Raw genomic sequence first — 26230 nt, 5'->3', positions numbered from 1 at the left:
ACTGTTCTATAATTGACTATGTTAATTTACATTTCTACCAACACTGTGCAAGAATGCTTTTTTCCTGCATTCATACCACCATTTATTTTTTTGTCTTTTTGAAAATATACCTCATTGTGGCTTTCATTTACATTTCCTTGATGATTAGTGATAACATTTTTTTCATCTATTCATGTATGTTTTATCTTTCTGTATCTTCTGAGAAAAAATCTATTCATGGAATTTATTTTCATTTGGATTATTTGGTTTATTGATGATTTGAGTTGTTATTTTTTTAAGTTCCTCATATATTCTGTATATTAGCTTTTGCTGGTATACTTTGAAAATTCTTTCTCAAATTCTATAATTTGTGCTTAACTGCTTCTTCTACTGTACAGAAACTTAGTTTGATATAGTTCTTTTTGTCAAATGTTATTAGTTTTATTGCCTGGGATTAAAGAAGTCTGCTCATATGATGTTCTGAAGCATGTCCTCTTTTTTTGTTGTTGTTGGTTGAAGGACTTGAACTTCAGCTCAAGGCTAGCTCTCTGTTACTTGAGCCACAGTGCCACTTCTGGTTTTCTGGTGATTAGAGATAAGAGTCTCACGGACTTTTCTTGCTGGCTTTGAACCTCTGTCCTCTAATCTCAGCCTCCTGAGTAGCTAGGATTACAGGTATGAGCCACCTTGAGAAGCACCTGGCTCCTCTCTCTCTGTCTCTCTCTGTCTCTCTCTCTCTCTCTCTCTTTTCAGATGTTTTGTAGTTTTTGTTTTGTTTTTGTTTTGCCAGTCCTGGAGCTTGAATTTGGGGCCTGGGCACTGTCCCTGAGGCTCTTTGTGCTCAAATCTAGCACTCTGCCACTTGAGTCACAGTGCCACTTTCAGCGTTTTTGAGTAGTGCATTAGAGATGAGTCTCATAGGGACTTTTCTGCCCAGACTTGCTTTGTAGATTAGTAGTTTTATAGTTGTGGTACTGGGGTTTGAATTTAGGGCTTCAAGCTCTTGCTTGGCTCGAGTACACGACTGGGGCACTACCACTTGAGCCATGCCTCCAGTCTGGCATTTTGTTGGTTGATTGAAGATGGAATCTTTTGGGCTTTTCCGCCAGGGCTGGCTTTGAATCTTGAGTCTTTGGATTTCAGCCTCTTGTGTAGCTAGGATTATAAGCATGAGCCAGCAGCTCTGGCTAGTTCTGAAGTTTCGAATCTTACATTATAAGTCCTTGATATTTTCAGTTGATTTTTATATATGATAAGAGGGTATCACATATAAACATACCATTTGGGTGTCTAGTTTTTCCAACATCTAAATTTAGCAAAGAGACTAAATCTTTGTGCTTCCCTATAGATTTTAGGAGTAATTTTTCTAGTTGTATGGAGAATGAATGACATTGATATTTTGAAACTGCATTGATCTACTGTTAACTCAGTGTGATATGGATATTAGGAACTTATGGTTTCTGATGTGCTAATACCTAGTTTTATTTCATTGTGGTTAAATAACATACATGTCATGGTTTCATTTAAATTGTTGAGATTGGTTTTGTGGCCTAACATATGTTCTGCCTTAAAGAACGTTGTACATGCTAATGAGAATATGTACTCTGTGTATGTTGAATGAAATGGGCTATAAATGTCCTTATAGTTTCTTATGTGGTAGTATATCTGTTACTGAAAGGTCTGTAGGTGCTATTGTTTTAGAATCTGTCTAGTTTTAAATATAATAGTGAATGATTCATGTAACTGGTTGCTTCATTATTGGTTACATTTCTATCTACAGTTGTTATTTTTTCTTGCTGAACCTATTCTATCATCATTTTATAATGATTGCTTTTATCTCTTTTTTTAATACTTTTGACTTTCCAAGTCTGCTTTGATAAGTATAGTGATTACTGCTCACTTTGTTTTCCATTTGCATGGTATATCTTTTTCTATTCATTTCCATCTATGTGTATCTTTACTTCCTACTGTGAAATGAATTCATTGGAGGTCCCTTGTCTTTGAGTGTCCTTTGCTTTTAATCTGTTGAGCCAATCTGTCTTTTAAATGGGAGATTTAATTTATATGCTTTGTTCCTTTCTTCACCTACTTATGTTTGGGGTTTATAGAAGGTTTTTTGTATTGTTAAAGTTTAATTCTATTGTCTTTCTCTTTTATGTGTCTGTTTTCATAATGTGTTTGTACTTTTATCTGTTTTCATGATGATAGTTATTGTCATTTTGCTTCTAGTGTAGGACTCTAGTGGTAATGCATTCCATTAAGTTTTTGCCTGTCTTGGAATGATTTATTTTTGGAGGATAGCTTTTGCTGGCAGTTTCTTTTCTTTTTTTCCTTTCAGGACTTGGAAAATGTCATTGCTCCTGGCTTATAAGGTTTCTGCTGAGAAGGTTGAAGTTAGATTTTTATATATTCTTCATTTTTTACTCTAATATTTTTTGGGGGAGGGGTTGAATCTGTTAGAGTGTGTTTAATCTTCCTGAGCCTGGGTCTGTATATTGTACAGGATTTGAAACATTTTCAGTATTTATTTTAACAGGTTTTTTTCTGTGCTTTTTCCTCATTACTTTTGCTTCTGAAACTCATAAAGTAAAAGTTGTTTTTATTAATGGTATACACTAATTCTCATAGGCTTTCATCATTCTTTTAAGTGATTTGTTTTTGGCTTTGTTTATTTTTGTCTGACTATATTATTCCAGAAGACATGTTTTCAAGCTTAGAGATTCTTGCTTTAGTTGGTCTGGGTTTTTTTGGGAGGGAGGTTTCTTCTGTATTTTCATTTTATTGAGTTCTTAAGATTATTTGGTTTTATTTTTACATGAACTTTATTTGCTGAATTTTTGTTTTTTTTTTTAATCATGAATTATATGGCATTTGATGGAATTTTTTCTATATGTAATGTATTGCATTTACTTAAAATCATTTTGAATTCTTTTTTCATGCAGTTTCATGTTGGATTTTTTTAGGTTTGTTGTAGAGAGTTCTTGTTTCCTTCAGAAGCTTCCTTATTTTTTTTTTTTTATTGGTCTGTGTCCCTACATTGATATTGGTTACCTGGTAAGTCTGTTGCTGGTTTTATAAGGAGGCTTTTCTTTTTTTTTTTTTTTTGCCAGTCCTGGGCTTGAGCTCAGGGCCTGAGCACTGTCCTTGGACTTTCTCAAGGCTAGAGCTCTACCACTTGAGCCTCAGCACCATTTCTGACTTTTTTTTCTATGTATGTGGTACCGAGGAATCGAACCTGGGTCTTTGTGCATGCTAGGCAAGCACTCTACCACTAGGCCAAACTCCTGGCCCCTATAAGGGGGCTTTTATAATAAAAGTCTTTTACCTTGTATGGATGTTAGTTGGATAAGCTGTGTTTATACTGGTTTCAGGTATGTGTTTTCATGTAGTCTCCATGCAGCTTCTTCAAGCTGTAATGAACACCATCAATATCTGGAGTGGAGAGGAATGGAGTGAGTACTTCTATTGATAGAGTGAGTACCTGTCAGTGTGTTTGGACCCATGTAGGCTTCTCAGTCTCTGAGGGCTGTGGATGGCTTTGTTGATCCTCTAGGGACTAACCTGTCCAGCTTAAGGCCACCTGGCAGCTTCTTGGTGGTGTTCAGTAGATGGGCAGGGTTTCTTACCTGCTTCCCATGGTTGAAGGCAGAATTATGTTGCTGCTTCCTTGAACTAAAGTTATGTGATGAATTCCTTCTGCTGCCTGAGAGCCTTGATGGATTGAGCTACACAATGTTGGTTGTGTGTTGTTTCTCGGAGGCTGGGATGTGTGACTTAAGCTATACAACTGCTTTGGGGACAGCAAGATATACATGTGAAGATCTAAATGTGTTCTGGGACTGTAGGAGTGTGAACAAAGTCTCAAGATAGAGCTGGATCTGGGTAGCAAGAACCTGGATGCTAGGGGGTTGGGCATCACACTTGAGCCAGACTTTATTCCTCAGGAATTGTAGCCTGAGATACATCCTTATATACCCTTTTCTACTTAACCTTATTCAGCCCCTTTGAAGGCTGTAGGCCTCTCCAGAAGCAAATACTTTAGGTATTTGAGGTATGAGTAGAGACTTTTGAGAATATACTTTTGCCTGTACAGCAAAGTCCCTCTCGGTTCAGAGTTTATCTTGAGAGACAAAAGGGCAGATGTTCTGTGTTTAGCGCTCTTTCTTATAAGGTCATGGGTTAGCTCTATGCTCTGTGTTTTCTCTGTCACACTTTCAATGTAGTCCAAAACTGTTTCAGAAACTCCAGGAAAAAAAAAAAAACCTGCTGTCTTTTTCTTTGTCTTGATTATTCTTTCTGAAGGGACCTCTATTTAGCCATCTTCTTGCTCAAGGGATATTATTGGTACTATTGCTCTGGAAAAAGAAAAATAAACATACTAAAGACATTTGTGAAGGATAACTTTCAAATTTCAAGTTCTTTTATAAACACAAATGTTGTAGAAGAGTAGCTTACAAATTTGTACCCATTATCTGACGAATGTAACTGTCCTGGCAATAAATTTTAAAAAAGAGAATGTAGTCATTCAAGACAGCTAGAAAACAGAGTCTGATTTTATTCTTCCTAGCAAGTTAAAGACAGAGAGAGACATACATATAGAGACAGAGACAGAGAATGTCAGAGGATGGTGGCGTAACTGACGACAGAGGCTGGCTATCCTGTGTGACACAGCAACAGTGGAGGACCTTCTCTGGTTCTTGACAGTGCCTGTGACAAGTATTGACCACCAGATGGCAGAGCCCAGTTCTGGGGACTCAGACACCACCATTCACCTTGGCATACCCGTGATATCAAAGCGGGCCACCTTGCTGAGTCCAAGCCACATGTCCCCTGATGACACAGCAGGTACTCTGTCAGATCCCCTACCTGTCCCAGGCCCCCATCATGTGTCCCCAGAGGCTGCAGATCTGAGCTCTCAGGGACCACCCCAGTTCTAGGTAGGTGGCCCGCTCCTCCAGTGATCCAACATCCTATATGTCCTGTGAGGCAGGTGATGCCTCTGACTACCCCTCTTTGGGCAATCAGGACCTGGAAATGAAGCTGTCTAGGGCCACTGTAGGAACAATCTCTACATCTCCCATCTGCATGGCTGCCAGTCAGTACCAGCTCTCAACCCCTGAGACCCAGATATATGGAAAATGGTGGAAAATAGATCAACAGACCAAACCATAGGCCTTACAGTCTCCAAAGAGTGCCTACCCTTATAGTAGGGAGCAAGGCCTATGCAGACACTAAGTTTTAGTGGCTGTTGTTGGAATATATACATAGCACCCTTCCCTCTGAGGCATGGCACATGGTGGGTGCCCATTAGTCAGTAATGGCCTCTGACAAGCATTTGATGAAAGATGATGTTTTCAGTGCTGATGACCTGGGCCATCCATGAAACAGCCGCAGGCCTGGACAAATATTGGCAGTCCTGGCATCACACACAACCTGGACTTGCTAGAGATCACAAACCCTGTACACTTGAGAGAACCTTGGGGTGGCTTGGGTGAGAAATCTTCACTCATTCTGTTGGGATAGCTAGTTCCATAATTCAGAAAGATAAGTAGAAAAAAGCACTGAGAAACAGTAAGGCTAAAAAGAAATGAATAAGAAATAGCTCACAGCTCCAAATCTGGTGTGGGAGAAAAAGCCAAAGTTACTATTGCATTGAATGATAATTCAGTGTATTCCTCTTCTCTTGAGTGGTTCTATGGATTGAATCCCCTCAAAAGGAGGCTGCTCATTAAATGATCCCCAAATAAAATTGGAAAGAATATCTTTCCCAATAAATTTACAAATTTCAACTTAGAAGTGTGAAAAAGTCAATATTATTCTTCCAAAGTTTGAAATTCTTCAATTACTGAATGTAAAGATGTTAAAATTGCAAAAATGTCAGACTATTTGAAACCATGGACAAGGATATGGACAAGGAACTCAACAACTTGAATGAGAAATTAAAAAAAATAGTCTGGAAAAAATTATAACAACATGAAAATCTTAGAAATGAGCAACTCAGTAAATCAAACTTAAAGCTCAGGTAAGCTAGGCTCTTATGGCTTATACTTACAATTCTGGTTAGATAGCTAAAGTTTGATGGATGTAATTCGAAGGCAACCCAGGCAGCAAAAGTGTTTAAAACTCCATCTCCACTTAACAACAAAAATGCCAGATTAGAGATGTGGCTCAAATGATATAGTGTCATCTGTCAGTAAGCAAGTCAGAAGCATGGAGCACTCAGTTCAAGCCCCAATATCAGCATACACACAGAGAAACACAAATTCGAAAAAAAAAAAAAAAACCTTAATAGAAAGAATCAACAATAGATGAGAAGGAAGAAAGAATATCAAAGATTGAGGGGACTGGAGTCATGGCTGGAGTGCCTGTCTAGCAAGTATGGGACACTAAGTTCAAATCCTAGCATATCCTACCAAAAAAAGGAACATGAATAATTAATGACTTGAGGGATTGTTAGTACTTTTCCTTTAGTAGTACTAAAGGAAAAGAAAAAAAAAAAAAACCCATGACCACAACGTGTAGGATCTCTTGAAAAGCAATCAAATACACCAGTCTACAGTATAAAGGGAACTGAATCTAAAGGCAGAAAAAACTCATTAATGAGATTATAGCATAAAAACATTTTTGAAACCTAAGGAAAGAAATGGGCATGTAAGGACATGAGGTATTTAGAACTTCAAAAAGACATGTCCATAAAAGAACCTTTCTGTCATGTTATAGTTAAAATGCCAAAAGTACCAAAATAAAAGAAAACCTGAAGATTATAAAAATGCTAAGTTACTTAGAAAGGCAAACCTATCAGAGTAGCAGCAGATCTCTCAACAGAACTTTAGGCCAGGAGAGCATTAACAGTTACATTTTAGGCTCTGCTACAAAATAACTGGTAACTAAGACTACTTTATCCTGAAATCTTGGAAAATAATCTCACTGAAAAAATAAAGCAGATAAGAAATAGGGAAAATATTATGAACTCAGTAAGCAAGTAATCTCCCAGATATAAAAAGGAGAGGTGGGGCTGGGAGTTTGACCTAGTGGTTAAAGTGGTTGCTTAGCATGCACGAAGACCTGGGTTTGATTCCTTGGTACCACATACATAGAAAAAAGCCGGAAGTGGTGCTGAGGCTCAAGTGGTAGAGCTCTAGCCTTGAGAAAGTCCAAGGACAGTGCTCAGGCCCTGAGCTCAAGCCCAGAACTGGAAAGAAAAAAAAAGGGAGAGGTTAGTACATACCTTTCATTCATAACCCTAAATGTAAACAATCTTAACTCCAATTAAAACTTATATACTGGTTGACTGAGTTAAGCAAGATGTACCTCTTTGCTGTTTACCAAAGAAAGACTAGAGTGCAAGGGTAGAAAACAGTATTTATTCTAAGAAAACAGAAAATGAGCGATTGGGGTCTGTAGTTTGGCCTAGTGGTAGAGTACTTGCCTAGCATGCACAAATTCCTGGGTTCAGTTCCTCAGTACCATATCCATAGAAAAGCCCGAAGTGGTGCTATGGCTCAAGTGATAGAGCAATAGCCTTGAGAAAAGCCAAAAGACAGTGTCCAGGCCCTAAGTTCAAACCCCAGGACTGGCAAAAAAAGAAAATGAGCAGGAGTCAGTACTGATATATGACAAAGCAGATTTCAAGCTAAAATTAGAGGGACAAAAGTCACTACATATTTTTAAAGGAAATCATCTATTAAGAAGATACAATAGGCTGAGAGTTTAGCCTAGTGGTAGAGTGCTTGCCTAGCATGCACAAAGACTCAGGTTTGATTCCTCAGTACCACATACATAGAAAAGCCAGAAATGTTGCTATGGCTCAAGTGGTAGAGTGCTGCCTTAAGGAAAGCCCAAGGTCAGTGCTTGGGCCCAGAGATAAAGCCCAGAACTGACAAAAAAAAAAAAAAAAAAAAAAAGACATAATAGACAATAGACAATAGCCAGGTGCTGGTGGCTCATGCCTGTAATTCTAGCTACTTAAGAGACTGAGATTTGAGGATTACTATTTAAAACCGGCCTGCATGGGAAAATTGGTGGAACAAGCATATGCCAACACTATGTTGGCTTTTTGGTTTAGATTGAGTCTCAGTAACTTTTTGTCCCTCTTGGGCTAGAACTGTGATCCTCCTAATTTCCCTTTATGAGAAGCTAGGATTACAGGAATGATCAGCCGACACTTGTGGCTTTCAATGCTAAATTCTACCAGACCTTTAAAGATTATTCTTTTCATTGTTCCTCAAACTCTTTATAAAACACAAAGGAAGGAATAATTCATTCAAAATCATTATATGAACATGTTACTGCCCTGATTTAAAAACCAAAGGATGTATAACAAAACAAGATAAGTACAGACCAGTTTCACAGATAAACATAGACACAAAAATTCTTAATAAATTCCTTGTAAACCAAACTCAAGAATACGTTAAAAGATCATATAAGGGATGAATTTGTGCAAAAATATGTATGTATGGACATGTCACAATGTACAATTAATACCTAATAGTAAAATAATAAATTTGGCTCATTTGTTAAAAGTTCTGCCTAGTGAGCACTAGATCCTGACTTTAAACCTTAGTACTGTAACAGTGAATGAATGAATGAATGAATGAAATGTATAAAGAATTTAAAGAAAAAACATATGCCATGCTCAAATAGCTTTTATTTCGGGGATGCAAGTATAACTCAAATAATACAAATAACAAATAGCATATAATAAATAAACAACAAAAACAGAATAGAATAGGATAAAAATCACTTGATCAGTTGATACAGAAAAAACTTTTTTTTTTTTTTTTTTGTGGTCAGTTCTGGGCTTGAGCTCAGGGCCTGAGCACTGTCCTTGGACTTTCTCAAGGCTAGAGCTCTACCACTTGAGCCTCAGCACCATTTCCAGCTTTTTTCTATGTATGTGGTACTGAAGAATTGAACCTGGGTCTTCAGGCATGCTAAGCAAGCATGCTACCACTAGGCCAAACTCCTGGCCCCCAGAAAAAACTGTTAACATAATTCAGCATTCTTCTGTGGTAAATATTCTGAAAAAAGTAGGAATAGAAGGAATGTATATCAGTATAAAGTCTATAAGTAACCCACTCCATAGCCAACATAATACTGAGTAGGGAAAAATTAAAATCAAGGACCAAAAAGAACATACAGTCTTCATATCCAATATAGTACTTGAATTCTGAGGCAGAGAAATAAGGCACAGAAAAAAAAATGATACAAATAGGAGAGGAAGATATTTAGTTATTCCCATTTGTAGATAGGATCCTACACTTCTTTTTTTGCCAGTCCTGGAACTTGAACTCGGGGCACTATCCTTGGGCTTTCTCAACTAGATGTCTACCACTTGAACTATGGCATCACTTCTGACTCTTTCTGTGTATGTGGAACTGAGGAATTGAACCCAGGACTTTGTGCACATTAGGCAAGCATTTTACTACTAGGCCATGTTCCCAGACATGCTTCTGTATTTAAAAGACTTTAGAACTCTGTAGGAACCTTTTAGGCCTAAGAAACACTTGTATACAGAAACAGGATCCAAAATCATACAAAAGCCAGTAACTTTTCTGTATACAAAAATTGGGCATACATTCCCATTCACAGTTCTCTCCCTCCAAAAAAAGTACAGTAGATACTTATGCATCCATATTTATTGTGACACTATCATGTTAAGACAAGCCAGAGTCAGAAGACAAGTATTGCATGCTTTTTCTCATATGTGGAATCTAGACTTGAAAAAAAAAAAAAACAAAAAACAACCCTAAGAGTAGAAAGTGAACTCTTTGGGAAGAGGAAAGGAAAGGGGGCAGGGTACGAGAGAGGACTGTGGGGGTAAGTTATGATGCAAGTTCATTGTATACATATTTGCCAATATTATATAGAACCCATTAAGTTCTTAAATTCTAAAAAGTGTAGTCACTCAAAAATAAGGTAGTACTATACTTTTAGGAAGTATTATACTTGTAAGCATTTGAAGATACTTTAAAGTTGAGGGTGTGTGTAATGAAAAACATTACAGTTTGAAAAACTTACTTGTAATCTTTTTTGTGTACTCCCATCTTAGGATACTCAAAGGACAATAACAAACATCTCTGATGAAGTATCCAGTGAAGATGGTCCTGAAACAGGATATTCATTACGCCGTCATGTGGACAGGACTTCTGAAAACATTCTTCGAAATAGAAAGTCACACCATTATAAGAAGCATTATACCAATGAGGTATACAATTTGAACTATATCTATTTTTATTTTTGTAATTTATAACTTTCATCAGTCAGATATCAATACTTCATATTAACAATATGATCTTGATTTATTCATTAGCAGTTTTAGATTTATGATATGTAGATTTATATTTGTACTCATATTGTATAGTATTCCTGAAGACTTACAGGTTAAGGGAGTTGTTTATATTAAAGAAGATCATCTTTCAGAGACAATCTGCAAGCTTCTACAACTTAGAAGCATTTATAAGCTCTTGGTTATTTTCTGACTGACTTCCTTCATGTTACTGACACTGGTTATTAAGTTCCCCATAATACAACATTCCAAATTGCTTTTCCAAATTGTCATTCTCTTGATTTTAATAGAAAAATAATTTTCCATTTTCTTTATAGTTTTCATTCTAAAGGTAGAAGCTTATATATCTAGCTTAAAAGCACATTACCCCATAAGTCACTTTTGGGTCAACACTATCCTCTGTGAAGTATGTTAATATCTTTTTCCTGGTGATTTTGATTTCAGCTTAAGAGATGTTATTTTGTGTTGAAATATGAATACCAAGTGTTAAAACTAGAACAGCTACTTTTTGACGTGTTTTCTATGGTGTTATATCTGGTTAATCTTCCTTGTGACTGTGGTTTTTCTTTCACTACCTACCATTAGAACAACACTAATTTAGTATGTCTGCTCATTGGGTTTTCATCCACATCATCTGATGTGCCATTTCTTGTTACCAAACTAAATAGCCAAACTTGTGAAATCACAATCTTACGTACATTTAGAAGTTCATGAGTTCTAGAAGAAAGGTAGAAAGTTGTTGACCTCTCTTCTACAGAATAAATAATTTGGTTTTTGAGTTATTATTCTCATGACCATTGCTCTTCTTGACTTGTAGCTCTATGTTAAACTATTGAGATTCTTTTTTTTTTTTTTTTGCCAGTCCTGGGCTTGAGCTCAGGGCCTGAGCACTGTCCTTGGACTTTCTCAAGGCTAGAGCTCTACCACTTGAGCCTCAGCACCACTTCCAGCTTTTTTCTATGTATGTGGTACCAAGGAATCGAACCCAGGTCTTCGTGCATGCTAGGCGAGCACTTTAACCACTAGTCCAAACTCCCGGCCACTATTGAGATTCTTGAAGCATTACATTATACACTATGTGTGTGTGTATATATATATATATATACACACACACACACACATTATTCTACTATACTTCACTTTTAAATGAAAATATGCTTAAAATCATCTAGATTTTCAACCTCAATAATAATAATAATAATAATAATAATAATAATAACAAGTAGGCATTGGCTATTTTCAGCTAAATTTATTTAAGGGTTTTTTTCTTTTTTCTTTCTTTTTTTTTTGTGGGTCATGGGGCTTGAACTCAGCCTGGGTGCTGTTCCTGAGCTCTTCAGCTCAAGACTACTGCCCTACCCCTGGGCCTGGGCATTGTCTCTGAGCTCTACAGCTCAAGGCTACCACCTTACCCTTGAGCCAAGCCCCATTTCTTGTTTTCTAGAGGTTAATTGGAGATAGAAGTCTCAGGTCCTTTTGTGCCCGGGCTAGCTTTGAACCTTGATCCTCACATCTCAGCCTCCTGAATAGCTAGGATTACAAGTGTGAGCCACCACACCTGGCTGTACAAAGGGTTTTGGCTAAGCATGTTAATTTATGAGTATAGTGTATTCCTTTGAATGTTAAACACATTTTTTTTTGCCAGTCCTGGGGCTTGAACTCAGGGCCTGAGTGCTGTCTTGGGCTTTCTCAGGGCTAGAGTTCTACCACTTGAGCCACAGCACCACTTCTGACTTTTTCTATGTATGTGGTACCGAGGAATTGAACCTGGTCTTTGTGCATGCTAGGGAAGTACTCTACCACTAGGCCAAACTCTTGACTCAAGGACATTTTTTTTTTTTTTTGCCAGTCCTGGGCTTGAGCTCAGGGCCTGAGCACTGTCCTTGGACTTTCTCAAGGCTAGAGCTCTACCACTTGAGCCTCAGCACCACTTCCGGCTTTTTTCTTGTATGTGGCACTGAGGAATCGAACCCGGGTCTTCATGCATGCAAGGCAAGCACTTTAACCACTAGGCCAAACTCCCAGCCCCCCAAGGACATTTTTAAAAACAAAGCAAAACCTTTTTATTCTAAAGTGAGATGGAGACGATCTGAGGTATTGGTATTGCCTTGCTTTTTTTTGCTTTTGTAGTATACTGAGAATTGAATAAATAGTCTCCTATTTTCTAGACACTATTCTACTTACTCTACCACTTGAGCCAATCCATTCCTGTATTTTTATTTGTTATTGATTATTAATATATCTTCACATTCTTGGTGTTATTTTTTCTTTGAGTGAAGCACAAATAAATCATTTGGGCAACTCCAAGTACAATATGCATATCTAGCATTAAGATTTGCCAGTTATAACCCAGACAAGGGCCAGGAGTTTAGCCTAGTGGTAGAGTGCCTGCCTAGCATGCATGAGGACCCGGGTTCAATTCCTCCGTATCACACACATAGAAAAAAAAGCCAGAAATGATGCTGTGGTTCAAGTGGGAGAGCTCTAGCCTTGAGAAAGCCCAAGGACAGTGCTCAGGCCCTGAGCTCAAGGCCCAGGACTGGCAAAAAAAACAAAAAACAAAAAAAACCCTACACAGTACAAAAAGAAGCGGTGTACAAAATGGTTCACAGTAGGTGTAATTCCAGCTTCTTCAGAGGTTGATATTGGGAGATTGCTGTTTGAGGTTGGAGTTGACTGTAGTCTCATGGAATGAGATTCTATCTTAACTAATAAAATTAATAACCAATAAAGAGTGGGCTCAATGTTAAGATACTTTCCCAACTACATGGGAAAATATGAATAGGAGGATTGAGGTTCAGGCCTGTATAGGTAAAAAATGAGAACCTGTTCTTAAAAATTACTGAAGCAAAAAGAATTAGAGGTGTAACCCAAATGGAATACTGTTAATGTTTGGGAAGGCACTTGGTCATGGGTTCACGTTAAGATAATGGGCTAATATATGTGTTTATCATTAGACTCATCAAAAGGCAATGCCAAGTGATAAACTATTAAGGAACACACCGTTTTTCCATAAAGGATCACAGTCCCACACTGAAGGATCACAATCTGGTACAATGAAGGATCATTCCATCTCTGGCAGATGATACACCAAACCACCACAGTGTTTGGCACCAAAAGTGCTAGAGATTTGAAGGGGATTTTGTCATTCCATCTGTAGACTTTTACTCTTCTAGTTTTTATTTTTCTATCCTTTTTAAAATATATTTTTATTGTGATTAATAGAAGAGTTATTATATTCGCCAGATAGAAGATGTATTACTTCACAAACATTGATACCCTTTTTCATGTTTTTGTCTCCCTTTCCTTCCCCCGACCCCTCCCGATCATCTTGTTTTCCCCCCTCCCCTATCTCAAATCCTTTTCTACTGTGGTTGACTTCTGTTCTCCCATCAAGAACGTGGTGGAATTAGTTATCTGGAATCTAGAATGTATTCTAGGGAATAGATTCTTTCATCTGTTTTGCTTTGTTAAACGCAACTAATATTTTCAGGTTTTGCTCCATATCGTAGACCACCTTTACATCTAATGAAGGTAGCCTTTGAGCAGAAGTCTAATGATGGGTTTAGAGTTAGATCATTTAAGTGACTGTGGGAAAGAGTTTTTTTAAAAAAAAACTTTTCTGACTTCCTGCATTTGTACAGTGGGGAGAAAAGTTGGTCCAAGCAGATTACTAAGGTTCATTCACTAAGATTATATCTAAATTGACTGACATGAGTACTGTGTTGTAAATGCCATTCTTTTCAAATAATAATTTATTCTCTCTAATCTTATTTATTTGCTGTTTCAGTTGTTTGTCGAAAGATCTGAAATGAACAGAGCAAACCAAATTGGTTTACTTGAATTAGTTTCTTCAATTCTACAATTTCTTAGTTTTAGGCATTTTCAGTATTTGTAGTGAAATTCTCAGTGGCTGTTCATGAAATATAAGCAATTATAAGCATTTTTTAGATTTTTCATTTGCAAAATTACCTATTTTGGCAAAATACACTTATAAGGAGTTATAAATACTCTTTATCCGTAAAGTAACTCATTAGTTTTAATTTAGCATCATACCTTAAATTCTGTTATTTACTTCTGCATATAATGTGTGCACCTGAAGTTACAGATAAACTTTTCATTAAAATTACCAGTTATGGCAAATACTACTTTATTTGCATTAAAAATTGTAATAATGGAAATTAGGGTACACGTATTTTCTTTGACACTTGTGAATCTGAAACATATTTGCAGTAATTTTTGTAAAACAAAGCACACTGATGTTTTACCTTTTTGTCTTTTAAGAATTTTTCTTTATTTTAAAAATACATTTCTATCTTAAATAATCTCTTTACCCACACTTCATCAGCATACTAAGTATAGACTCATTCCATATTTAGTCAGTAGATTGTCCATAATGTACTTAGCTTATTCAAGATATTTTGTTACTCATGGTTATGTTAATCTTTTGTGGACTGAGTATTGGAGAACATTAAATACATGAACAATTAAGATAGACAAAATAACAGATTCTTAAAAGTAATGCAAGAATCTATTCTCAGTTAGATGGAACTCACTAGGATCAAACTACTTTTTCTAGGTTTAAAACACACTTGTTGAACCTCTGCTTTATGCCAGATTTATAGTCACAGCTACATATTTAGTTAATTTTCAAGGAGGATGAGTGATAAAAGATATGAACATAATGAGAACCTAAAGTGGTAAAGAACTAGCTATGTTTGATGCTAAAGAGGACCTTAATATCACTGGAGGAAAAAGGTGTATTCAAAAAGTAGCCCTGATGACAAGGAATTTAAACTTTATCTAGTAGAGCAGTAGAAAGCTATAGTAGAAGGATGTTGGCCAATAGAGGAAGGATAATCTGCAAAGAAGGACAAGGTCCACCAGGTAAGATGCTGCTAGTAATAAATGTGTGAATAATAATGAATCCATAGCTAGTCTGGTCTAGAGAGACATTGTGTCAGAAAAGCAAGAGCTTCCAATTTAGCTCAGTGTTACAGGACTCTACATATTAGTAATCCCCGCCATAAAAAGGAGGAAGAAGGAAAAAGTAGCAGTAATAGTTAATGAAATGTGGGCCATATGAACTTATAGACTAGTTTTTGTCAACCTGTATTTAAGAGAAAAAAGGCACAACTTTTGCTTGCAAAGTAATACCTGAGCTGAAATATGCTCAAGTAAGTTATGATTTGAGGGAATTTTGTTATTTCTTACAAATTTAATATGTATTTTAAAAATACTTTGCTAGTTTTTTCACTGTCATGGCAGTGTATTTTTTCAGAAAAAGTAGCTACATGTGGTTCTGATAGAACCCTCTGAGTTGGAAAGGGTACCTAAATTGTATTAATGTCAAAGAATATCTTGATTTCAGGATGCCCCTAAATCGGGTACTAGTTGCAGCTCTCGCTGTTCAAGTTCCAGACAGGATTCTGAGAGCACAAGGCCAGAATCTGAAACAGAAGATGTGTTATGGGAAGACTTGTTACATTGTGCAGAATGCCGTTCATCTTGTACCAGTGAGACAGATGTGGAAAATCCTCAAATTAATCCATGTGTGAAAAAAGAATATAGAGACGACCCTTTCCATCAGGTTGGTTTATAGCCTTGGATTACATGGGAGCTATTGGTTGAGCAAATCCAGTCTTTTGGCCCAATCTTGTCTTGTAAGTCCTGTATGTACAAACTTATAGAGGTGAAGAAAAGCTTATATTAAATTAAAATATTCTTGTAATTTTTTTCCTTTTGTATGAGCTGTCATCTGGCTTCATTAAACTATAGAATCTAAGTGTTTATATTATGGTTGTCTCCCTTATCTTGCTCACATAACTTCCTGAGAAGTTGTTGATAGAATTTTGTGAGTCATTTGTATTGCCAAATACCTATAATTACATTGTCCATTAAAAAATACAAGAATCACCTATGTAACTTTTAGCCTCATTAATAACACTTATATGGTTAAATTAATTATAATAGTTTTTATCTTTTGTGGGGGATGGTCATTGGGCTTGAACATAGGGCCTGGGTGCTGTCCCTAAGCATTTTCATTCAAGGATAGCACTCTACCACTTAGAGCCAGAGCACCACTTCCAGTTTCTGATTGGTTAATTGGACATAAGAGTCTCAGCTGGGCACTGTGGCTCACACCTATAATCCTAGCTATTCAGGAGATTGAGATCTGAGGATCACAGTTCAAAGCCAGCCCAGTCACTAAAAAGTCCATGTGACTCTTATCTCTTAATTAATCACCAGAAAACTGGAAGTGGCGCTGTGTTTCAAGCGGTAGTGTGGTAGCCTTGTGCTGGAGAACTCAGGGACAACGCCGAGGCCCAGGGGTAGGGCAGTAGCCTTCAACTGAATTACTCAAGGACAGCACCCAGGCCCAGAGTTCAAGTCCCACAACTAACAACAAAAAGAGTCTTGCCAACATTCTTATCTAGGCTGGCATGAACTGTGATCCTCAGAGCTCAGCCTCCTGAGTAGCTAGGATTATAGGTGTGATTGCGCTTTTGGCACCTTACTAATTCTAATCATTTTTCCCCAATGTATATATAATTCTAAATATTAATGAAATATCTTACATTCTATACCAAGTCTTAAAAATCCATTGTAAATTCTTAAAGCATATCTTATTTTGGAATAGCCACATTTTAATAGTGAGTAGTCACATGTGATTAGGATAGTGCAGGAAAGTCCACGAGACTCTTATCTCCAACTAACAACATAAAAAACCTAAAAGTGAGGCTGTTGGTTTGAGTGGTAGAGTGCCAGCCTTGAGTGCCAGTCCCCAAGTTCAAGGACCAGGACCAATACACACACATTAACAAAAAGAGCTGGGTACCATGTTTTGAAACCAGCCTGTACAGGAAAGTCCCATGAGACTCTTTTATTTTTAATAAAAAATATTATATTTACTTAGAAGCATTCAGAATGTCATCAAAACAGCTGCAACTTTTTTTTGCAACAACAGTGGTATTCAGTTAACAGAACAATAATTATTTCGTATAAGCTGCATCAGACAACTGAAAATGAAAAAAAACTACCATCCCCATATATAACTAATTTGTGCTGTGCACTAACAAGAACCTGCTTTAAATTTTCATGCCTATTTACAACCCCTACACCATACCAGGTAAGGTTAGGGGGTATTAAAAAGACCACCAGGACAGGGCTATCTAAACATACAGTCGTTAATGTGTTAACTATGTAAAAAAAGACAATGTACAGTTTAAAATCAAACCTTACACAGCCTTACATTTCAGTTTTTTTTTTTCTGTAAAGGGAATGAGTTGTGTACAGGGGGTTAAATGCTTTATAGACAAGAAAACTAGAACCAACTTATTCATCATCAACCTCTTCATCTTCATCCTCATCCTCTTTATCTTCCTCTTCTTCCTCATCCTCTTCATCTGCCTCTTCTTCCTTTTTCTTGCTGTTTTCAGCCTTCACAACCCCCCTCCTTTTTTTTTTTTTCTTCTTCATCAGGCCTTCCTTTAACTCGGTAGACAGCAATATCCTTTTTGTATTTTTCCTTCAGCTTAGCAGCTTCTTCTCACCAGGCTGCTTGTCATCTGCAGCAGTGTTGTTCCACATCTCTCCCAGTTTTTTTTCATCATCACCAATAGACAGGCCAGGATGCTCCCTTTTGATTTCAGGATGATATTCAGAACAGAACAAGAAGGTCAAAGGAGTCCTCTTAGGTGCATTGGGATCCTTGAACTTCTTTTTTGTTTCCCCTTTAGGAGGGATGTAGGTTTTCATTTCTCTTTCATAACCAGCCTAGTCCGCCTTGGCCATGTCTTCAAATTTCCCTTTCTCTTTAGCAGATATAGTCTTCCATGTCTCTGAGTACTTCTTAGAAAATTCTGAGAACTTGACCAAAGCATCCGGGTGCTTCTTCTTGTGCTCCTCCAGGCAAGTTTGCATAAAGAATGCATCTGATGACATTCTTAGGATCTCCCTTGCCCATGTTTAGTTTTTCCTCCGTGAGGCAAAGAGTTGGTTGGCTGCCGCATGCCCCTGCACTGTCTCTATGGAGCTCAATGTACTGCAGTGGCTGTGAGAGCCGGAGCTCAGTCCCATGAGACTCTTTATTTCCAATTGACCACCAAAAATTGGAAGTGGAGCTTCGGCTCAAGTAGTAGAGCTCCACGTTTGATTTCAAGCCCTAGTAGTGGTATCAAAAGGGGGGAAAAAAAGGAAAAGAAAGGGAAAAATAATCATACATAAAATCCTGAATGATTATAAGAAGGCTTGCTTTTAAATATTTTAAGGCTTTTGAAAATTAAGGATGATGAGGTTGTATAAATGACTAATAGCAGATCCAGAAAGAGATGCTTGCATATATAGATGTCTGATATATGCTATAAGTCAGGAGTAAAAGGATGGACTGTATGGTAGTGATTACCAATAAGAAATATTGTTCCGTGTCCTTCCTAAGTGTGAAGAAAAATATTTAATATATTTAGATGAAAATATAGGGTAAACATTTTGGTTACTTTAATTTAGAGAACTTTTCAAAGCAAGATATCAAAGGATACTTTCAAACGTATAAGTTCAGGTTACAAATTAGACCCAAGTTAAGAGACACACCATAGGCTGGGAAAAAATACTTGCATCACATAAGCAAAATATTACTTATACAAAAAACATAAAAGAGTGCCCACAGAAGGACAAAGACAAATCACTCACTGGGAAAATGAGCAAAAAGTTACAAATTGGCAACTTATCTGAGCAAACAATATAAGTAAAGGCAGTTTTGCCACTAGTAAGGTAAATTTAAATTAGATAAGATAACATACTGACCAGAATAAAATTTAAAAATCTAATTGTAGCTCGGCACTGATGTCTTATGCCTTTAATATTATGCTTCCCAGGAGTATGAGGTCTGAGGATTGAGATTCAAAGAAAGCCTAGGTAGAAATGTCTGGGAAATTCTTTTTTTAATATATTTTTTATTGTAATTAATAGAAGGGTTACATTATATTTGCCATATAGAAGGAGTATTACTTCACAAACATTGCTACCCCTTCTCATGTTTTTGTCCTCATTTCCTTTCTCCCATCCCCTCCCCTCATCTTGTTTTCCCACCTTCCCTATCCTATTTCAAATAAACAAACATATAATGTATCAGATAAGGTAAGATACTGTAGCAATATGAGATAACCAAGGGACAACAAAAGAGATGAGAAATAACAGTACATTAAGAACAACAATCACTCATTATATGGCTCTTGTTTCTATATCCTGGAGGTCTTTTCATTTAGCCTTATCCTTTATGGCCTTATGTATCTAAGTTTTGCCCTATTGTAAACCTCTGCTAGGAGAGTTCAAGGTTTCTACTGATTATGACAAATGAGGGAAACCATTCAGCCTATGTTCCTTTGAGTCTGGCTTATTTCACCTAACATGACATTGCCCCATTTGAAATGGGAAATTCTTACCTCCAGTTAACCATCAAAAAATTGGAAGTGGAGTTGTGGCTTAAATTGGTAGAGCACTAGCCTTGAGGAAAGAAACACAGGGACAGTACCCAGGCTCAGAGTTCAAAGTCTCACAATTGCATAAAAGAAAAATTTATTTCAGTGTTGGCAAGAATGCGAAAAAAAAATCATGCTGAATGAATATATTGATTCAAATGTATACAGCTGCTTAGGTGTTCAGTTTGTATATTTTAGGACCCTTCTCACGCCAATGAGATTTTCAAAGATGAGTGCAGAGAGACATTTTACAACGCTTATTGCAGTGCGCATTTCAGTGAAAAGTTGGAAATAATGTAATACCCAAAAGTTGTAAAATCATTAAAACATAATAAAAGTTATATAAACAGCGAAATTGAACTTATGTATATCAACATGAGTTGTGTGAATATCAACATGAATGTGTTGTTAACACAAAAATGAAAATTTAGTTTTTGAACAAAGTTTGCACAACTATATAGCATACTATGGATATAAAGTGTTAAAACGTGGAAAGCTATTTTCAATATACAGTTAAGAGTTTGAAACATACAAGGGAATAATAAATAACAAATCTGGAATAGTACATCTAGGGAATAAAGGGAAAAAAATGAAGCAATAGTTTCCAGTTTTCCCTGAAATGCTTTGTTAAACTATTTGGAGCAAATAGAGAGGAAAGTTAAAACATGGTAAAGTAAACTATATCTCCATATGAACGAAATGTTTCAGTTTTAAAATATCACCCTTGTTTTTGGCTTCTGGCTCTAGGAAAAGTGATGGGAAAGAGAGCTGAAGTGTTTGAATGCGTACGGTTTAAGACAAGTAATCATAAAAATTTCGATAAAATGAAGCAGTAATTCAATGGAGAAATAAGAAATGAAAGTATTGTCATTACTCTCTCTCAAGATGCCACACTGAGCATATTTATGTACATATAAGGATACCAGTACTGGAGAACTGAGAGAAGTAGAGGCGGGGTGACAAAGTTGATTGGTAGAATGAGAGTTTCTTAGGATTCCAGAGGGAAATTGTAATTAGGAAGATTAACTACTGATAGAAAGACACAACTTCAGTTGGGATAAAATGAACCAAACAAGACAATGAGAGAGTTGTCATGAGTTCTGTCCTATAATATATAAAAAACCAAAGTATCTACTAAGAAGAGAGATAATAGGATAGGTGGCTTGTGAATGATGAAGAGAGTTTGAAGTTATCATTTATAAGGAATGGATATAGAGGGATGATGGTACTGTGTGCATGCATTCCAAGCAATCAACATGTCTGAAAAAACTCACAGAATATCTGGAGATGGTGCTCACACCTGTAATCTTGGTTTTTTTTTTGTTTTTTCTTTTTTTTGCCAGTCCTGGGCTTGAGCTCAGGGCTTGAGCACTGTCCTTGGACTTTCTCAAGGCTAGCACTCTACCACTTAAGCCTCAGCACCACTTCTGGCTTTTTGCTATGTATGTGGGGTACCAAGGCATTGAACCCTGGTCTTCGTGCATGCTAGGCAAGCACTCTACCACTAGGCCAAACTCCCGGCCCCCTACACACCTGTAATCTTAACTACTCAGGAGGCTGAGTAGTTAAACTGTGATCTGAGGATCACAGTTTGAAGCCAACTCAGGCAAGAAGGTCTGAGAGACTTATCTCCAATTAAGCACCAAAAAGCTGGAAGTAAAGCTGTGGCTCAAGTGGTACAGGGCTAACACTGAGCAAAAAAATCTCAGGGACAGGGCTGAAGTCCTGACTTCAAGACCCCGGGAGCATCACACATACACATAAGACTGTTGATCTGTGTACAGTACACACACACACACACACACACCCTTTTGACTGCCTTTAAATTCACTAGTTTGTAATGATTACCTTCTCTCTTGCCTGTTGGCATTCTAGAATGTAAGTGGGAAGGTTATAAAGTTATTTCAGGACAGTGATGAACTTGTTTCCCTGTTTCTGTCTCTAGATTTACCTTCTTGATATTTTTATGTCTGTTCATAATTCAATTTCTGTTACAAACTAAGTACAAAAAATGTTGATAAATACCTGGTTAAACTCTGATACCTTTCAATTTTATCACTTTCCATTTCGTGTTTTACAGTTATCTTTACAGGCCCCAGCCTTTTCTTTTCTCCTAGCTTCCTATGTGTGTGCGTGTGTGTGCATGTGCCTGCATGTGCAGAGCCTCATGTTCTCACTTGAATTTTTTGTTCAACATTAGCCCTCTACCACTTTAACCACAGCTCCACTTCTGACTTTTTCTTGTCTGGGCTGGCTTTGATTGAACCATGATCTTTATGTCTCAGCTTCCTGAATAAGAATACAGTCCTAAGCCACCATTGCCAGGCTTTTCATAGCTTTTTGAGTCTGTTATTCTATTTGGAACAATTCTAATTATTTCAGAATTACCAAGTTCGATACCGCTTTTGGTACAAATTATTCTAACCCAAAGTAGAATATTTTTGTTGGGGATAAATTATGATGCATAATTTGAAGGAATTCAGTTAATAGGTAATAACTAGTATTTCTTAAAAGTCTCAAGCAGGGAAAAGTAAACCATAAAAGTAAATCTTTATTGAAATCTTTTATTTTTGAAAAAGAATTTAACTTTAGTTCCCTAAGAAGGAACATAGGCTCCATGGTTTCCCTCATTTGTCATAATCAGTAGAAATCTTATGCCTCCTAGCAGAGATTTACAATAGAGCAAAACCTAGATACATAAGGCCATATAGTATGAAAGGACCTCCAGGATATAGAAACAAAAGCCATATAATGAGTGATTGTTGTCCTTAATGTACTGTGTTATCTCTCATCTCTTTTGCTCTCCCTTGGTTATCTCATATTGTTATAGTATTTCACCTTGTTATCTGATATATTGTGTAGATGTGTGTTTGGTTATTTGAAATAAGATAGGGAAGGGGGGAAAACAAGATGAGGGGTGGGGTGGGGGAGGGAAATGTGGACCAAGACATGAGAAAGGGTATCAGTGTTTGTGAAGTAATGCACCTTCTATCTGGTGAATATAATGTAACCCTTAATTACAATAAAAATATATGAAAAAATAAATAAAATATGATAGATTTATCATTTAAATATATAAATCATAAAGTTTATTTTTAGTGTAATTCAAATTGTGGGTACATATTTATATTTACAATTTATGGGTATACTTTTTTGTGAAATATAATAAATATATTCACTAACTTCTTTTTTTTTAATAGAGTCATTTACCCTGGCTCCATAGCTCCCACCCAGGATTAGAGAAAATAAGTGCCATAGTATGGGAAGGCAATGACTGTAAGAAAGCAGATATGTCTGTGCTTGAAATCAGTGGAATGATAATGAACAGAGTAAGTTTTAAAATGTTATTGATTTTGTTCAGCAGTAAAATTAGTGACATCAATATCATTATTGAAGTGTTATTAAAGTTCTTCTCACTTGAAAAGAAGTTGTGTTTCTGTCATCATCCTGAACATTGATTTGTCGCCAAATCATTCTCATCTTTTAATATTCCTCTTGACAAAGTGTAGAGAATACAATGTATAACTTCTTTTAAACTTTTTAATTTTCAGTGGGTAGAAATCCAGACTTGCTAGATATATCCAGATGCTGATGAAGAGCTATTTTTTTGTATCATATTTACTGGTTCAGATATTTATCTGTATTCAAATCAATGGTCAAGCTTGAAAATCTTATTTATACTTACTTGCCTACATATGTAGCTATGTAGAAGTAATTTAGACAATTTAAAAAACTGAAGTAGTTGGAGGAAGTAAAGTACAAATAATGTGGGTACGATTTTAATTTTGGCTTTTATTATTTCTTTAAAATTTTATCTAATTTTTCTGAACAGTGAAGCCTGATCTAATTTGTAATTCAAAATTTCTTTGGTATATTTTTATGCTATAATTGTTATCCTAAATTTTTGTGAAATATGAATAAAGATAGCTGGGTCTACAAATTGACATATTCTATTACATATCTCAGTGTGAACAGTTAAAACCAATGAGCTATGGAGTCTAGAAACTCTGGCCTGTTCTCTCTTCTAAACTAGTATTGAAGAGACATCTGTATTTACAGAACTCTGCAAAGAATCTCGTTACAAAATTATTGAATAAGAATAACTCAGGTATTGTTTCAAGAATTAAAATTAAGTGGGTATGAGATCTCATTTTCTAATATTGTAATATTTCATGCTTTTAACTTAATTAGATGCAGGGAATTTTTTCAATATCTAAGTAAGACTGAGATAGTCATTTAGACTGAGTAATCATGTATACTTAAGGAATTAGAAGTCTAATAAATTATCATCTTAAAACTATGATATAATTTGTTATAGTAAGCTCTCACATTTCATTTGGACTCATGTACTAGAACTAATGTATTTAACAATGATTTCCTGCTTTTAGAAATAAATCTCATAGCAGTTCACTTTAAATAAACTTTAGATATATACTTTTTTCTTTTTTTTCCCCTTCTCTCCCCCTCTCTCAAGGTGAACAGCCATATACCAGGAATAGGATATCAGATTTTTGGAAATGCCATCTCTCTAATCCTGGGTTTAACTCCATTTGTTTTCCGACTGTCTCAAGCTACAGACTTGGAACAACTTACAGCTCATTCAGCTTCGGAACTTTATGTGATTGCATTTGGTTCTAATGAAGATTTCATGGTTCTTTCTATGGTTATAATAAGTTTTATTGTTCGTGTGTCTCTTGTATGGATTTTCTTTTTTTTGCTCTGTGTAGCAGAAAGAACTTACAAACAAGTGAGTATAATACTGATTTCTGAGTTAGAGCACTTTGTCATCGTGATATTCAAAAGTGGTTTAGTATTTCACTACATTTTTTACTTGATCATGTTAATTATTAATTTTAAATTTTATTTTAATTTTTCTGCTTCTTAGCTAAACAAAATTACTAAAATTTATGTTTTGTTGATTTTTATTTTGCCATGGTAAGCTACTTGAGAATTAATCATCATCTTAATCTTTTTTAGCGATTGCTTTTTGCAAAGCTTTTTGGACATTTAACATCTGCAAGGAGGGCTCGAAAATCTGAGGTTCCTCATTTCCGTTTGAAGAAAGTTCAGAATATAAAAATGTGGCTGTCTCTTCGTTCCTATCTTAAGGTAGAATAATAGTGATAAAAATATTTTTTGAGAAAATATTTTTAACATGTTGTGCTCCTTTGTTAATTTCAGTTTCTTCAACAATAACTACATGTCTATAAATGTATCATTACCCGTTTCTCATTCAAAACTTAATTAGGGATTTTGTTTCTCCCTAAAATTGTTATCCGAAACCAGCAGAGGGAGCCCATTACTTAAAAAACAAAAAACTTTGAAAATTATAACCAATGAATGTCCTACTGAAGTGACTATTAACTATTTTAAAATACTAGCTTGTAATATATGTATATATGTGTGTGTATATATATAAATATATATATATATATTGTCAATCATGTCCTTGAATTGAACATTTTTTGCTCAAGGCTAGTATTCTACTACTTTTAGCCACAGCTCCACTTCAGATTTTCTGAAGGTAATTGGAGTCTCATTGATTTACCTGCCCAGTCTGGCTTTGAACTTTGAGCCTCAGATCTCAGCTTCCTAAGTAGCTAGGATTACAAGTGTGAGCCACCAGTAGTTAGACTACATCATTTTTATGCTCTCTTTCTTCTCTAAGCATCATCTTTTTTTTTTATTCTGCTGGTTAGGAAGCTTGAATATTGAGCCTGGGTACTATCCCTGAGCTCTTTCGCTCAAGGCTAGCATTCTACTACTTTGAGCCTATGAGTCACAGCTCCACTTTTGGTTTTCTGGTGTTAGAGATAAGAGTCTCTTGGACTTTCCTGCCTGGACTGTCCTCAAAATGTGCTCCTCAGATCTCAGCATCCTGAATAGCTAGGATTACAGAGTGAGCCAAAAGCACCTGGTGCTAATCTTTTCAATATTTTTCCTATTTGTGGAATAAGATAGAAATATCTGGTCTGGGAGCATGGTCATAGAGTGCTCACCTACCATGCACAATTCCTCAGTACCACATATACTGAAAAAATCTGGAAGTGGAGTTGTAGCTCAAGTGGCCGAGTGGTACCTTTGAGAAAAAAAAAGTGTCCAAGGATAGTGCCCAGGTTCCTGAGGTCAACCCAAGGATTGGCAAAATAATAAATACAGTGAAAAGGAAAATACCTGAATTTGTTTTAAGAAAGATTTTTTTCTGGGTATTTTGTTGTTATATTTAGAAGTGGTGAATTTTTATTATATGTGAAATAATCATAAAAGCTCAAGGATATTTATTCAAAATATTGTTACTAAGATCAGCACAAAGACCAAAATATACTCAGACATGCCTAGATCCTCAATGCTTTTTTTTTTTTTTTTGGTCAGTCCTGGATTGAGCTCAGGGCCTGAGCACTGTCCTTGGACTTTCTCAAGGCCAGAGCTCTACCATTTGAGCCTCAGCACCACTTCCGGCTTTTTTTTTCCCCCTCTCTTGATTTAC

At 36.3% G+C, this 26230-nt stretch overlaps 1 protein-coding gene and 1 pseudogene across 2 annotated transcripts in view; one reads left to right on the top strand and one right to left on the bottom strand.

The window, feature by feature from the left end:
- The window catches only part of Phtf2 (putative homeodomain transcription factor 2), a 109415-nt gene that overhangs the window by 67354 nt on the left and 15831 nt on the right, over positions 1-26230 (top strand). For both annotated transcript variants that reach the window (XM_090332909.1, XM_090332910.1), the window contains exons 9-13: positions 10031-10186; positions 15639-15857; positions 22944-23072; positions 24218-24490; positions 24721-24852. In XM_090332909.1, the coding sequence (XP_090189035.1) occupies positions 10031-10186; positions 15639-15857; positions 22944-23072; positions 24218-24490; positions 24721-24852 (909 nt within the window). The remainder of the gene's footprint in view (positions 1-10030; positions 10187-15638; positions 15858-22943; positions 23073-24217; positions 24491-24720; positions 24853-26230) is intronic.
- Positions 17603-18239, bottom strand: LOC150063227 (high mobility group protein B1 pseudogene; annotated as a pseudogene).

This window comes from Megascapheus bottae, chromosome 5, assembly GCF_031878675.1.
Source record: "Megascapheus bottae isolate mThoBot1 chromosome 5, mThoBot2.hap1, whole genome shotgun sequence".
Classification (NCBI taxonomy): domain Eukaryota; kingdom Metazoa; phylum Chordata; class Mammalia; order Rodentia; family Geomyidae; genus Megascapheus; species Megascapheus bottae.
Note: the sequence above shows the minus strand (reverse complement) of the source record. Positions and strands in the feature narration are given on the sequence as shown.